A 15,875-nucleotide genomic window follows, 5' to 3' on the forward strand; every position below is an offset into this window, starting at 1 on the left:
CATCCAAATCTGTCCACAACTATTTGAGATATCCTGCACACAAGCAAACAAACAGACAAACAAACAAACAGACAGAAAGGGGTGAAAAAATAACGTCCTTCACCTTCGGTGGCGGAGGTAAAAAATAAACGTTTCGTTTTTCAAAGTTTTTTCAACCGATTTGTTGGAGTGCTTTGTTAAGCCACTTGGTGTGCGCTCTTCAAGCTTTGATGGTGCTAACATGGTTCGATACCGAGGCTAGGAAGGCAAAATAATTTAGATTTGAGATGATTACAAAAAGCAAAAAATATTTTCAGTTGTGAATCATCACATTACGGCAGGATAGTCGAGAGGTACGCCCGCTCGCTCCAAGCTGTGGAGCTTGGGTTTGGATCTCTCCATCCACTCCCCCCTCCCGCTTCCGACATCGATCAAGGTAATGATGGAAAATATCGCAACTTCCGAGACAATATCTGAATTTGCAGTTCGGCTTTGCTTCAAACACAGCCATTACAAATATCTGGTATTTATTAACAAACTGTATTTCACATGTGCATGGACATGTATTCACATATGATGCGTTCACATGTTATGTGAAGTAAATAAATTGTGTACATGACGCATCATGTCTGAATCTGATGGATTGTCAGGACCCATTGTGGAAAACTCTACACGCAGCATCCACCTCAAGATGTCCAAATGTCAGACATGTCTGCGCCCGTGGGTTTCCCCCTGGTGCCCCACTAGTCTATCTTATAAAGCAGGAGTGTCTGTCTGTCCGTCCCTGAACTACTCTCTCAGTTTTGAGGCTCGCCCCACCAAACCTTCTGTGGAGCATTTGGGGTCCCAGCATTTGGGGGTGTCTGAAGGTGGGTGGCAGGTTTCATTAATACCTCAATACATATTATGATTTTGGGTTTCAATTTATACGAAACTACTCCCCATCTGAAAGTAACGTCAGAACGCCGTTTATATTCATGTTTGTAACATTGTATTTTGTGATATTAATGATAGTGTTAATTTATGATTGATGAGCCTGGTGTGGCTTAGTGGTTCAGGTGGTGGCTTGGGATCCTCGGGGTCATGAGTCATCTCCAGTCATCATTGAAGAAGAAGAATGAATAATAATCATAATCTCGAATTATAGTCGTTGAAGAAGAAGAAATAATAATAATCTCCAGTTATTATTGTTGAGGAAGAAGACAATAATATTAATAATAATAATCTTTACTTATTTTAGTTGAAGAAGAAATAATAATAATTCCCTGTTATTGTTGAAGAAGAATACAAAATAATAATAATAATATTTACTTATTTTAGTTGAAGAAGAAATAATAATCACAATTTCCAGTTATTATCGTTGAAGAAGAAGACGAAATAATAACAATAATAATCTCCAGTTATTATAATTGAAAAAGAAGAAATAATAATAATAATAATTAGATTTCCAGTTATCATTGAAGAAGAAATAACAATAATAACTATTATTGTTAGTTATTATTAGGGGGAGCACTCGGTAGAGTGCAAAACCTCCGCCGCCAATACTGCTGGATCACTCAAGTGAACCTGATATCCTATTCATTCAATTTGACGTCAACAGTGCTCACAGAGTTATCGTTTGCAACTTTCCCTTTTACATACTCAATTCATTCGTCATAACTTGATTCCTTGAGACAAATTGATTTTACGTGGGTATATCCACCTGAAGTTCCAAAATCAGCCGCAATTATAATTTTGGCATGTTTCTTGTTGGAAATCACTTATAACATGTAGAAATGAAAAAAAAAAAGAAATCGAAATTTTGTTGAAAAAAAAGTTGCAAAATTTTTTTTTCTCTAACAATTTTTTTTGGGAGGGGGGGGGCAGGGTTGAAAATCGCTTAAAACATGTAGAAATGCAAAAAAAAAAAAAATTTTTTTTTCCAAATGGCCGCCATAGCGGCCATATTGGATTTTGGACTGGGTCCAAAAACTAATGGCATGATCTTTGGACCATACCTAATCCCCCCACCAAGTTTCGTCGAAATCCGTCGAGTTTTTCCGTAATACTGTTCACAAACAAACAAACAAACAAAGGGGTGAAAACAGTAACCTCCAATCTTCGATGGCAGAGGTTAATAATAATCTTCAGTTATTATCATTGAAAAGGAAGAAATAATAGTAATAATAATAATACTTTCCAGTTGTCATTGAAGAAGAAATAATAATAATAATGATAATAATAATCTCAAGTTATCATGGAAGAAGACGAAATACTACGAATAATAATAATTTCCAGTTATTATTATTATTATTATTATTATTATTATTTTTTGTTTTTACAATAAATTACTGCTACTCATGTGCATTGAAAATGTGTTTTGTTTCACTTTGCTCTTGTATGCGAGAATGAAACGACCTTTGAGGTTATTATGATATTTCACGGAGACATTTTAAGGACTTAAATAATTAATAATGTGTGATGATATTCCATGAGATCGATGCTGCGGTGAAGTTTCCAAGCCTTGAATGTTTTAGGTGCTTTCCTTGGGCGAAGCAGTTTATATGAGGGGCATCCAATCCAGTAGGTTCATGCATGGGGGTGTCCTGTGGGGTTCACTAGGGGAGGGGTGGTGGGTGCCCCTTATGGTTCACGCAAGGGGGGGGGGATCGTGCGGGGTTCACATGAGCAGTCTTCACAGTACAATATGAATGTGTATACATCGGACAATATCATCGAGGATAAAGTACATACAGTATACCAACTGTGGATAACTATATATATATATATATATATATATATATATATATATATATATATATATATATATATATATATACACAACCATGTATATACACAGTATATGTATATGTGTATATGTAAATATATTGTTGCGGCCACGGGTACCGAAACACCAGTTTGTCACTCAGGGGGATTAATCCCCGGTTGTCCTCGGTAGAGCCGGACCTGGGGCCACCACTCACAATTAACGTTGTGGTACGGTGGTTTGTTTTAGAACCACGAACACCACCCAGTTAACCACGAGTTCCAGTGTCCACCGTGTAATTGTTACGTTTAACTCGAGGTCATGTGGTTACCTGAGTGGGGAGCTCGCCCTCAGCAAAGCACCAATATTAACTGATTAGATTTTAATTTGGGCGGCCGAGCGTTTTAACCACTGGTGCATACCGACTATTTTTGGTCAAATCTGTGGTAATTACCACCCAGTCTATCTCTGTTCGAACAATGCGAGACCAATGGAAGGAAAGGACAAACACGGACAGGTTGGAAATCGACAAATGATTTATTAATAATAAAATAAATAAATGGAAAGAACTTTTATTTCCTGAGGTAAATAAAGAATGAATTTCAAAGCAAAATCAATCAAAATGCCAGGAAAGAGACAAAGAGCAGATGCTTATCGGGGTTTGACTTACAGCTAAACACAGACATGGGTACCCAGCAGATCATTCAGGGGGAGAATCGTCTCGCTCACCAGAGTAGTTGTCCGTGAAGTGAAAACGTCCTGAAATGCATGCGTGCGTGTCACGTCCGTCGCCAGCGCCCAGCTTTGCCGTGCACTCTCTCACGAACAGCCTTGAACGCCAGTCGAAGTCTGGAGGGCATTGAGATCCGTCGTGGGTTTAGACCCTGGTGTTCTTGGCGACTGACCCGTGCCTCACTTGTTGGCGGCGCTGCTCGCACCCACACGCGCACCACACACTCGCTTGCCCAAGCACTGGGAAGGATGAATTGTCTCATTGTTGGCGCTTGTTAGACACCCACATGTGCAGCACAAGCTCGCTTTCTTCTCTTTTGCGCGCTTACACCCGCTTATTGCTCACTTCTCAAGCTTACTTCTCATTCTCTTCTCCCTCCCTGGTTTTTTCACCCTGCTTTCTTTCATCCTCCTTTCTTTTGCCCCCCGCTTTCCTCTCACTTTTCTCTCTCCTGCTTTTCTCCTCAGAGAACATACCTCCCGTTCGTTTTATATCTGCGGGCTGTCTTGGTGGTGTGGTGTCTGCCCAAAGCTCACCCCCCCCCCCCACTTGCACACTTACCATGACGACACGTGCGCTCTCAAAAAAGGCGGGCTTCAGAGCTTGCGAAAGAACGTTGTTGAGGAAAAATGAGGGGGGGGGGCTTCAGAGCTCGTGAAAGAAATGTGTGTGAATGTGTCTGTCGTAAAGAAAAATGCTTCCCAGAAGAGAGGGGATCTATCCTTTACCCTTCTCAATGCATCACATTTAAGATCCCATTAGACATGGGGATGGGGCTAATCTGAACATGCATTTCAGGAAATAACTGTCTGAGGACCTGGATGTGTGGATGCATTCATCAGACCGGATTCTGAAACCCATAACAAAATATATTGTTATGGTTTCGGGAAGCTTACCCCAGGGGGAGAGCATACACAGACACATATGGGACCTGAGGATCAGTGATTGCATTAGTGTTTGTATAGATCGTCCTTGGTCCCTTGTCAAAGGGCTGTTCGGTAGACATGCATTGGCGAGGCTGTATTTGTCCCATTTAATGTCTCCCCCACTCCCCTTCTTTTACTTTCAATCTTTCCTCTTCACTCCATCATTCTGTTCAATCCTTCTGTTACTTACAATCATCCCTCCATTACTCCATCAGGCCGTTTCAACGGTCCACCAATAATCGCCCCTCCATCAAACATCCTTTCAACAGTCCCCCTTTCACCCCATCGGTCTTACCTTCAATCCCACAGTCGTTCGGTCATCCCTCAGTCGTGGATGATAACCCATCGGGTTCCTTTCTGTGCTCCCTCCATCCACGCATTTCTTGATAACCCATCGGGCTCTCTCACATGCATGTTTGTGGCGCTTGGTGCTCGTCATGGCCTGTGAGGCGCGCTGCTTCTCGCGGGCTTGGTAGAGTGCAAAACAATGCGACTGGGCGTTTTCTGCACGAAGGCGGGTGGCTGGATGCTCTCGTTGCAGCTTTTGGGCATGCAGAGGGCGGGGCGGGGGCTTCTTTGAAAGTTGCTTCAGAATGGTGTGGCAAATTCCACAAGTGACGTTGAGCACCCACCCGCATCGGCTGCGGACCAATGGGAGGGGGAGAAGGCTTGTGAGAGGAGGGGAAGAAAGCTACTGTGAGGAAGAAGCAGAAAGGCGAAGAGAAGGACTTGTGACAAGCTCGAGTAAGCAAGGATGAAGAGCGCTCCTGAACAGACGGCTCAAAAAGCAGTATACGAAGAAGAAAAAGGGCAGACGGCTAAGGGAAGCAGAAAGGAGAATCGAACGGGACAAGCTCGCCTGAACAGAACACTGACAGACTGAGAAGACTCATGAGAGAAGGAACAAAAACGTGTGAGGGGAAAGAAAGGAAGGTTTCACGAGCAGTTGGTGTCGAGCTTCTGTGGAAAAAGAACACTCCTTCCACGAGCGTCATCCTGCCCTCTCGATCCTGTCAGCCACGAAGGACGAGGAGGGTGAATGGCGGCACCTCATTGATGGGGCCCTGAGGAGGAAGAATCTGAGACGGAGGAGGGCGAGTCACATATCTGGGACGTCAGAGCGGACTCGCCTACCGGGTCTGGGTACCTCAGGGATGTGGCTGTGTGTCCCCATCGCTTCACATTACCACTGCCCATTTTCACCATCCATTTCCCTTTGCATTCTCCTGTTTATTAGTGTGAGGTGAGGGAGAAAAGGAAAGATTGCTTTCCTTTTCTCCATACATTACTTTTAATATGTTTTCAAGTTCTTCTTGTTTTGTTCTTCTCCCCTGAGTGAATAATGGACAAGTCTTTTGTGAAACGACTGTTGTTCCTCTTTCGGCTGCTCCCGTTAGGGGTCGCCACAGCGGATCATCCGTTATGATCTGCATACTGATTTGGCACAGGTTTTACGCCGGATGCCCTTCCTGACGTAACCCTGGTCGCCTCTTACGACACAGGGATAAGGATTGGGTTTCGCCATGATTCCGGGATGCCCTACACCCTCTCATAGCGTGGCCCAGCGCATAGCTCCCGTCCTCAAGCGATCTTCCAACCCAAGCCTCCGAGTAGCCGGATTACAGGCGCACGCCACTACGCCCGGTTCTTTTGTGAAACAAAGATATAATAATAATATTAATAATAATAATAATAATAATAATAATAATAATAAAAAAAATACGTGTTAAGGTGAAATCTGCTTTTTTGTGCTTTTTTGCTTTCTTGTCAATAAATACTTGCTTTTAAATGATTGCTCGCTTGTGTGTTTGTAATAAATAATTGTTTGTTGTTATTTCCAATCTGTCCCGGTTGTCTTTTCCTTTATTAGTCTGATGCAGTGCACAAGTAAGGTTAGACGTGACGTTATACCCCAATAATTTGCTTTGTCAGCCGGCGCACACTCACTGTAGTGCTCGGCAGTAATCCGAGTGTGCGCTGAGGGCACTGACCGCAATTAGCCAGCATTATGGTTTGCATTAACAGGAACAATCGTCTGGGTGGCAGACGGACGGTTGTTCTATGCGGATTATGCGGTTTTACCGTGTGAGACATCATCCGCGGTATTGCTCACCATAACAGTCAGGAAGTGCGTCTTATGCATAAACGATGAATGTGATCTTTATTGGTATGCCATCCTGATGAGGGCAAATAAGCCTGAAATCCGGATCGGTGGCTCCTTTTGATGTTTAACTGATGTTGACCATGTAATCTTTGTCTGTTTGACAGAGTCACCGGGCCGAATCCTCTGTGTTGGAGGTGACGCTTTGGTGTGGACTGTGTCCAATAGGGATCGGTGGAGTGCCCGTTACACTCCATGTGTTGATATATATATATATATATGCGGATCATACGGATGATCCGCTGTGGCGACCCCCTAACGGGAGCAGCCGGAAGAAGAAGAAGAGATATACATACATATACCCAGGATCACGAGCTGCTTGTCCGGTATTTGAACCCGGATCATGGGCTTATTGGCCCGGATTTGATTTAGGATCATGAGCTCCGTGTCCTAGATTTAAACGCGGGATCACGAGCGACAAGTACAGGATTTGAACTCGGGATAACGCGTGCCTGTACGGGATTTGAACCCGAACTACAAGCCCTGTGTCCTGGATTTGATCCAGGATCATGAGCCGCGTGTCCAGGATTTGAACCCGGGTTCACGAGCTGCGTGCATGGGACTTGAACCCAGGATCATGTGGTTCACGTATGGGATTTGAACTCAGGATGAAGAATCGTGTTAAAAATGCAATTCGATAATAACTTGTGTTCTCATGACATTAACAGTGTGTATAATCGTCTACATATTCATTGGTTCATCTCCAATGTCCACGCACGATGATCTCCTGAAACCCAAAGGCGAATGATTTGTTCATAAATCGAATTATAACGTAATAAATCTTTTTTTTCTCGATGACTCCCGAAGCGTGTAGAAATACGACACTTTCAAAATGACGTATGAATGCTTCTGAAACCTTTCACACATGCGCTATGTGTGTTTTCAGCGACTTGCGACAACAACACGGGGCTCTTTTAACTTGTCGTTGCTATCACGGGATCTTGAAGCGAAATTGTCTTTTATACATAATTTTCAGAGTAATTAGCCATAATTGTAGCGTTTCTGGAGCAAATCGGACTCAAATTCTAGAAAATACGAGAAATATCCACGGATGAGAGGTGTTGTTCCAACCATTTCCTGCTAATGGAAGCAAGAGGCGACAGCGGATGGACGCACGCACGCACGCACGCACGCACACTTCTCCTTTCAGCAATAGATGCAAAAATCTCGTATAATTACCTCCGCCATCAAAGGTGTGTGGAGGTCACGTTTTTACCCCCGTCTGGTTGTCTGTCTGTCTGTGTGTCTGTGTGTTTGTCTGTGAGCATATATCAAAAAGTTGTCGTCGGATTCTGAGGAAATCGGGTGGATGAGTTGGGTCGGTGACGAGAACAAGCCAATTAGATTTAAATAACGATATTTTTCGACCCCTTAGGGTTACTTTGGTACAATAAAGAAATTATTTTATGTCCCCTTTTTCGATTATTATTCATGCATGTACTCTTGTCTCATCAATTTATATATATCATACATGTACACAATGTTGTTTTACTACCCTCGCCAGAGGAGAGGGTATTCAATTTGGGGCCATTTGTTTGTTTGTCTGCACCAAACTTTAGTGTTTTCTTCAACCGCTTGTCAGATTGATGCAAAATTTTCAACACAGGAGCGACCACTCATGCAGAATGTTATAATAATTATGACGTCATTGGCGACGTGGTGTGGCAGCCATGTTGAAAAAAGGAAAAACTTTGGATGTCTGTATCTCCGAAACCGCACCATGGAAAAATATAAACTGAAATGGGGCACGCGGCAAGTATTCCTTATGGGGAACAAGTGATTGTTTTTAATGACGTCATAGGTGCACTGCTGATTCCACACGTGATAAAGCTGAATGTCTAAACTCGGTGTTTGCAGCTAAATCTTGTGTCCTAAACCCATCACTAACTCTACCCACTTTACCCAGTCGCACCCAACTGTCCCTGGATTCTGTATCCTTTTCTCCTGACAAGGTGGAGAGCTTGCTTTCAAACCTCGAGTCAGATTCTGCAACCGGTCCAGACGGCATCAGCTCACGTGTCCTCAAAGCCTGCTCTTCTGCTCTTGCTCACCCTCTCTCTGTTCTATTCACCCTCTCATTTGCCCAAGGTCATCTGCCATCTGCTTGGAAATCTGCTAACATCACTGCCCTGCATAAAAAGGTGCAAAAACAGATCCCTGTAACTACAGACCAATCAGCCTTCTCCCAATCATCAGCAAGGTTATGGAATCCATCATCGCTTCAGACATGAAATCCTTCCTCTTCTCCAATGGCTTGATTTCCAATCATCAATTTGGTTTCAGACCAGGTCACTCTACCCTGAATATGCTGCTTCTGCTCTCCCATCAATGGATGGAGGTCCTCAATGCCAGACTGGAAATCCGAGCCGTATCCCTGGACATATCACGTGCTTTTGACACAGTCTGGCACCCTGCCCTACTCACGAAACTCTCTTCCCATGGTATTCAAGGCCATCTCCACTCATGGCTCGCAGACTTCCTCTCCTGTCGCAGTCAACGTGTGGCCCTAAATGGAGTTCTTTCATCTCCTCTTCCTGTGCAGGCTGGAGTTCCTCAAGGTAGCGTTCTGGGCCCTGTTCTTTTTTCTGGTTTTCATCAATGATCTCTCGGACTCTCTGGAAAATCCTCTATTTCTCTTTGCCGACGACTCCACCCTCTGCCGTACCATCTGTCATCCCTTAGACCGGCAAGCAGCAGCTTCTTCGCTCACTGCAGATCTGGATAAAATCACAAACTGGTCCAACACGTGGAACATGTCTTTCAATCCAGACAAATCTCACACTCTCACTATGTCTCTTTGAAAGGACCGTTTAGAAAACCCCCCCATCCACTTTCTCAACAACCTCTGGAAGAAATCTTTTCTTTCAAGCTTCTGAGTCTCACTATCTGCCATGACCTTTCCTGGGAAAGTCACATTTCCAACCTCGCCTCAAAAGCCAGTCGCCGACTGGGAATCCTCCGTCGTGCAAAGTCCTTCCTCAGCCCTCTTGAGCTCCTGACCACTTACAAAGCTTTTGTCCGTAGCCTGATGCAGTACTGCTCTCCCCTCTGGGCTGGTGCTCCTGCATCCCACCTTTCTCGGTTTCACGCTGTCGAAACCAGGGCATTTAAGATCATCGGCATCTCCCGCAATGAAGCTGAGTCTTTGGGCCTCTCACTCAATCACCGCAGGTTGGTCGGTGGTCTTTCTGTCTTCTACCGACTCCTCTCCAGCCTTGCCCCCCCTGCTCTCTCTGCGATTTGTCCCCACCACATTTCCACAGGGCGCTCAAGGTCCGCCAACAACCCTCTTCTGGTAAAACTGCCAAAATCACGAATCGCTGCTCATCTTCACTCTTTCATTCCTCTTTTTCCCGCCTTTGGAATAAACTTCCTCACTCTATTCTTTCCCATTCTTCCCTCCAGGCTTTCAAAACAGCTGTTCACCACCACCTCTTATCTTCCCCCATCCAAATCCTCGATCTTTTCTACCCCCGATAATCCACCCAAGCCCACTTCCTTCAATTCCCCTGCTTTCCTTCCTGAAAGTCCCTGAAATGTCCATCTTCTCTTCGCCATGTTCCCCGTCCCATCCCCATCCCTCTCCCTTCCACAGTTCACCTAATGTGTCTGTTCCCCACTGTTTTGTCCCTTCCACTCCCGCCCCTCTTGTCTCATGCCTCCTTGCTGTGAGTTGTGTGTTTGCTCACATACGAGCCTCGACCAAGGTATACAAATAAAAAAAGGTGCCTTCGTTATGACGTCATAATTGCATATGTAGAACGCTACATCCGATCAGTATGAAAATTTTTGAAGGTCATCTGGGGAAAAATTGGTCTACAGAAAAAAACAACTTGACGACGTCCCCGGTCACATGATTTGGAAGCCATATTGTTTTTATTTTTTATTTTATTGTTTTGAATAAGGCGCACTTGGCTGTGCCTGGATGTGGTTTGAGGGTAAAGGAGCAGCAGCTGAAATGTGAATCCTAACCTGGTTCCTCCTCATGACTTCATCTTTACTATTTGCTTGTTTGGGTTCCTTCTGATTACTCCAATGCAGGACTGTACCGATTTGGTGTTCTTTTTATTTTCAATTGAATTTATTTTAATTCCATGCCAAATTCAATTGAATAAAAATAATAATTAAAAAATGTCTTGGGTCAGGGTCAGGTATCAGATGAAAGCAGGGTTATGTTAAAGCGGGACGTCTTGGTACCCGGTCATCACTGCCAGCAGTTATTAAGTGGCAGTTCGAGTTATGTCTGTTATCAATTACGTAACACATCAGTACCTAAACACCACACAAAACAAGTCTTGGCAAGAGTCTGCAATCTCTGATTGCTCTTTTTCTTGTTACCTCTGCCACCGAAGGTGAAGGAGGTTATGTTTTCACCACTCTCTGTCTCTCTGTCTCTCTGTCTGTCTGTTTGTCTGTGTGCATGATATGTGGAAAAGTTATGCACGGATTCGGATGAAATTTGGTGGACGTGTTGGGTATGTGACGATGACGAATTGATTCGATTTTGGTGAAAATCCAAATTTGGATCCGGATATGAGAATTCTAAAAGTGATTCTTCACCATTGAGAAATCGTGCTAAAAATTATTTATATTCTGGTTCAGGTATGGATGCAGATCCGAGCTATCTGTGGAATAACAAACGTAAACTGTTCAGCCTGGTGGAGGTATGTCCTCCACCGAATACCGCTCTACTTGTTCCTGTTTACAAAAGCACACCGGATTGATAATGGGAAAACAAACTCACAACTCCGTGAGTCATTTTTTGTCTTTCAACTGTTACACAGATAAACATCACACATCGCACATCACACACCATTTTGCTTGGTGAGAATGTTGAACCCAAAAGGCTCATGCGCTCCGAACCCCAAAAGGCTCATGCGCTCCGAACCCCAAAAGGCTCACGCGCACCGAACCCCAAAAGGCTCACGCACACCGAACCCCAAAAGGCTCTTGCATCCCGAACCCAAAAGGCTCACACGCCCCGAACCCCAAAAGGCTCACGCGCACCGAACCCCAAAAGGCTCATGCATCCCGAACCCAAAAGGCTCACACGCCCCGAACCCCAAAAGGCTTATGCGTCCCGAACCCCAAAAGGCTCACGCGCCCCGAACCCCAAAACGCTTGTGTGTCCTGAAATCCAAAAGGCTCGTGTGTCCCGAACCCCAAAAGACTTGTGTGTCCCGAACCCGAAAAGGCTCGCGCGCTCCGAACCCCAAAAGGCTCGCGCGCTCCGAACCCCAAAAGACTCGTGCACCCTGAACCCAAAAGGCTTGTGCTCTATGAGCCCAAAAGGCTCGTATGCCGCAAACCCCAAAAGGCTCGTGCGAACCAAACTCCAAAAGGCTCGTATGCCCCAAACCCCAAAAGGCTTGTGCACCCTGAACCCCAAAAGGCTCATACGCCCCAAACCCCAAAATGCTTGGTCGCCCCAAACCCCAAAAGGCTTGTACGACCCAAACTCCAAAAGGCTCGTACTCCCCAACCCCAAAAGGCTTGCGTGCCTCAAACCCCAAAAGGCTCGTGCTCCTCGAACCCAAACGACCCACTTGCCTTCATATGCCTTAAATCAAAAATGCTCGCCTCCTCGAACCCAGACTCGCATCCAAAACCTGAAGGTGTGCACACGATGAACCTGAAGGTGTGCACACGTTGAACCTGAAGGTGTGCACACGTTGAACCTGAAGGTGCGCACACGATGAACCTGAAGGTGTGCACACGTTGAACCTGAAGGTGTGCACACGTTGAACCTGAAGGTGTGCACACGATGAACCTGAAGGTGTGCACACGATGGACCTGAAGTTCACAGACAGATGTTTCGTGTTCACACCCCTCACACCAAAACACTCCCCTACCTCCTCATAGGTACAATGGATGGAATGAACAGGACGTTGATCGAGGAATGGATGCTCACTGCCATGGCAACAAGGTGAAGCCGGCGTTTCGGGCGTTCAACCTTCGTCGTATCAGAAGGTAAAACGATGTGTGACACCCGAACCGTGAGTTTGTTGTTTCCCAGGACGCCTCGATCATCATCCTGTTCATTTTCATCCTCCGTTCGAACTGTTCGCAACACAGATCGACACGAACCTTCAAAATAGTTCTTCATTCCACATTTGTGAATTCACCCTGAGAACTCTGGGCGCACACCCCGTGGTGTGAAGTGTGGTGCCATGAGTGCGGTCCACACACCCCGTGGTGTGAAGTGTGGTGCCATGAGTGCGGTGCACACACCCCGTGGTGTGAAGTGTGGTGCCATGAGTGCGGTCCACACACCCTGTGGTGTGAAGTGTGGTGCCATGAGTGCGGTGCACACACCCCGTGGTGTGAAGTGTGGTGCCATGAGTGCGGTGCACACACCCCGTGGTGTGAAGTGTGGTGCCATGAGTGCGGTCCACACACCCCGTGGTGTGAAGTGTGGTGCCATGAGTGCGGTGCACACACCCCGTGGTGTGAAGTGTGGTGCCATGAGTGCGGTCCACACACCCTGTGGTGTGAAGTGTGGAGCCATGAGTGCGGTCCACACACCCTGTGGTGTGAAGTGTGGTGCCATGAGTGTGGTGCACACACCTCACGATGACAAATATCACCAAGACGTTTCCCGCCAAGCCGAGCAGGCAAACCACGGAGTACACGGTCGTCACCACGATGGGAATGAGGGACGTGGATTGAAGAGTGGACACATTTGGCGGGGCGCAGTGTGACCATCCGTCCACAACTCCAGCGTTCCGTGCCATGTCTGCATTCAGCACATGTCAGGCACAGACAGCCCTCAGGTGTTCAAGGTTCGATCGGAACACAAGATTTGTCCGTCTGACGTTTTGAGGGGTTTCGATTTGGAAAGGATCGGATGGATGAAAAGATCGTCCACACGTGCTGATTGAAGCGCGACGAGGATCTCGCGGACAATTATCGCCTGAAACAAGCAGAGGTAAGGGTTCGATGGCAGCGCACACACCCTCTCGGCAAGCGCACGGAGGAGGAGCTTCGTACATGGTAACCAAGAGGCACGGAAACCACAACTCGTGGAATAGTGTGAAACAGTACGAGGGGCACGGATTGTATCCCTTACTGAGGGCACGGATTGGAACACTTACTGAGGGCACGGATTGTAACCCTGATTGAGGGCACGGATTGTAACCCTGACTGAGGGCACGGATTGTAACCCTGACTGAGGGCACGGATTGTAACCCTGACTGAGGGCATGGATTGTAACCCTGACTGAGGGCACGGATTGTAACCCTGACTGAGGGCACGGATTGTAACCCTGACTGAGGGCACGGATTGTAACCCTGACTGAGGGCACGGATTGTAACCCTGACTGAGGGCACGGATTGTAACCCTGACTGAGGGCACCGATTGTAACCCTTACTGAGGGCACCGATTGTAACCCTTACTGAGGGCATGGATTGTAACACTTACTGAGGGCACGGATTGTAACACTTACTGAGGGCACGGATTCTAACCCTGACTGAGGGCACGGATTGTAACCCTTCCTGTGGGCACGGATTGTAACCCTTCCTGTGGGCACGGATTGTAACCCTTCCTGTGGGCACGGATTGTAACCCTTCCTGTTGGCACGGATTGTAACCCTTCCTGTGGGCACGGATAGTAACCCTTCCTGTTGGCACGGATTGTAACCCTTACTGTGGGCACGGATTGTAACCCTTCCTGTGGGCACGGATTGTAACCCTTCCTGTGGGCATGGATTGTAACCCTTCCTGTTGGCACGGATTGTAACCCTTCCTGTGGGCACGGATTGTAACCCTTCCTGTTGGCACAGATTGTAACCCTTCCTGTGGGCACGGATTGTAACCCTTCCTGTGGGCACGGATTGTAACCCTTCCTGTGGGCACGGATTGTAACCCTTCCTGTGGGCACGGATTGTAACCCTTCCTGTGGGCACGGATTGTAACCCTTCCTGTGGGCACGGATTGTAACCCTTCCTGTGGGCACGGATTGTAACCCTTCCTGTGGGCACGGATTGTAACCCTTCCTGCGGGCACCAGGGTTTATTTTAAGGAAATTTTAGAACTGCACAAATCTTTGAGGCAGGTGCCATGGCCCAGTGTCTGAGAAGCATTTGTAATGGCTGTTGTTTTTTTATATATATTTTTTTTTTATAGATTTTTACATTTTTATAGATTTTACATTTTATAGATTTTAAGTTCCTTTGTATCCTTTGACAAGGCACACAACACAGGATGCCTCATCGGAGTCTATAAAATTAGTATCATTTGCTGAAAGTATAACCGTAAATATCCAAGTGCATTCAAAACGTGCAGAAATTTGGAACAGCCTTGCTGATGACTACTCAATGTCTCATACGCTAGTCGCCCAAAGCTGCGCATGAATTATTAGGTCAGTGCGTGTTTACAGAACCATCGCTCAGATGATCGCTGGCAGAGCCGTAGGCCTAGCCTTGCGGTGCAGGTTTGTCAAGCAGAGTAACCTATTAATGGTATGGCAAGTATTCCAAGAAACCTAATGTAGTTGAAAATAACCCAGTAGATCTATTCCATAATTCCATATCGTTGAAACAATGTTGTTGAAACTCATACGACACTAGAGTCTAGAACCAGACCTACTTCGTCATGTTCGTGCCTGTGAAATCTGTGTCGGGGAGACCTGGGCAATTGTAACACTTTTGTATATTCTGTCATAAACTGTCTTGAAATAGTGAACTGCTAATCACAACATACAGCATCTGACATCTGTTAACTCATTCCTAAGGATGAATCTAAGGAGGCAAAACGTGATCAAAACTTGCAGTATGTCTCACCTGTTAGCCACCTGGAGATGCTAAAGTGTATTGTGGAAGCAGACAGGGTCTCGCTTTCAAAAAAGGTGGAACAGTCCATAGCAATATCCCTTAGATGAGATGGGTCAGTTGACCAAACTCAGCGAGACAAGATTTTTGTGATGGCAAAGGTAGTTGGCAAAACTGGTGAAGATGAAACGGTGTTCTTCGGTGCAGCAGAACCGGATATAATAGGCGCACAAGAACATTTTAATGCAGTTAAGACAGCCTGCAGAAACACAGTTGGTAAACCCACTACAGAATATATTTTTCAAAATATGTCATCAATAGTGACTGATGGAGCCAGTGTTGATACTGGAGAAAGAAATGGTCTGGGCATTATTTGATTCCATTGACTCTGTAATCCCAAAACTGAAAATGTGATGTGTTGTTCATCGCATTCAGTTAGCTTGGAAGTCAGTCACGCATCTAGTGTCCGAAGTAAGCCACTTGCTGCAGAAACTAAGTGGATTGTCAAGCTTTTTTTTCACACTTCTGGTCTGAGAACTCGACAGCTGAAAGAATTAGCCAGA

The 15,875-nt window shown here is 45.8% G+C and overlaps 1 protein-coding gene across 2 annotated transcripts in view; it reads right to left on the reverse strand.

The window, feature by feature from the left end:
• LOC147009065 (mu-type opioid receptor-like) overlaps positions 1–13,495 on the reverse strand; it is a 30,394-nt gene extending 16,899 nt beyond the window's left edge. The window contains exon 1 of one of the 2 annotated variants that reach the window (XM_085860973.1): positions 13,113–13,495. In XM_085860973.1, the coding sequence (XP_085717099.1) occupies positions 13,113–13,279 (167 nt within the window). In that variant the 5' untranslated portion in view covers positions 13,280–13,495. The remainder of the gene's footprint in view (positions 1–13,112) is intronic. The other variant, XM_085860975.1, reaches the window with a different exon arrangement.
• Positions 13,496–15,875: the final 2,380 nt, after the last annotated feature.

Source organism: Eptatretus burgeri, chromosome 17 (assembly GCF_056783735.1).
Source record: "Eptatretus burgeri isolate ZD-2024b chromosome 17, Ebu_testis_v1, whole genome shotgun sequence".
NCBI classification, from domain to species: Eukaryota; Metazoa; Chordata; class Myxini; order Myxiniformes; family Myxinidae; genus Eptatretus; species Eptatretus burgeri.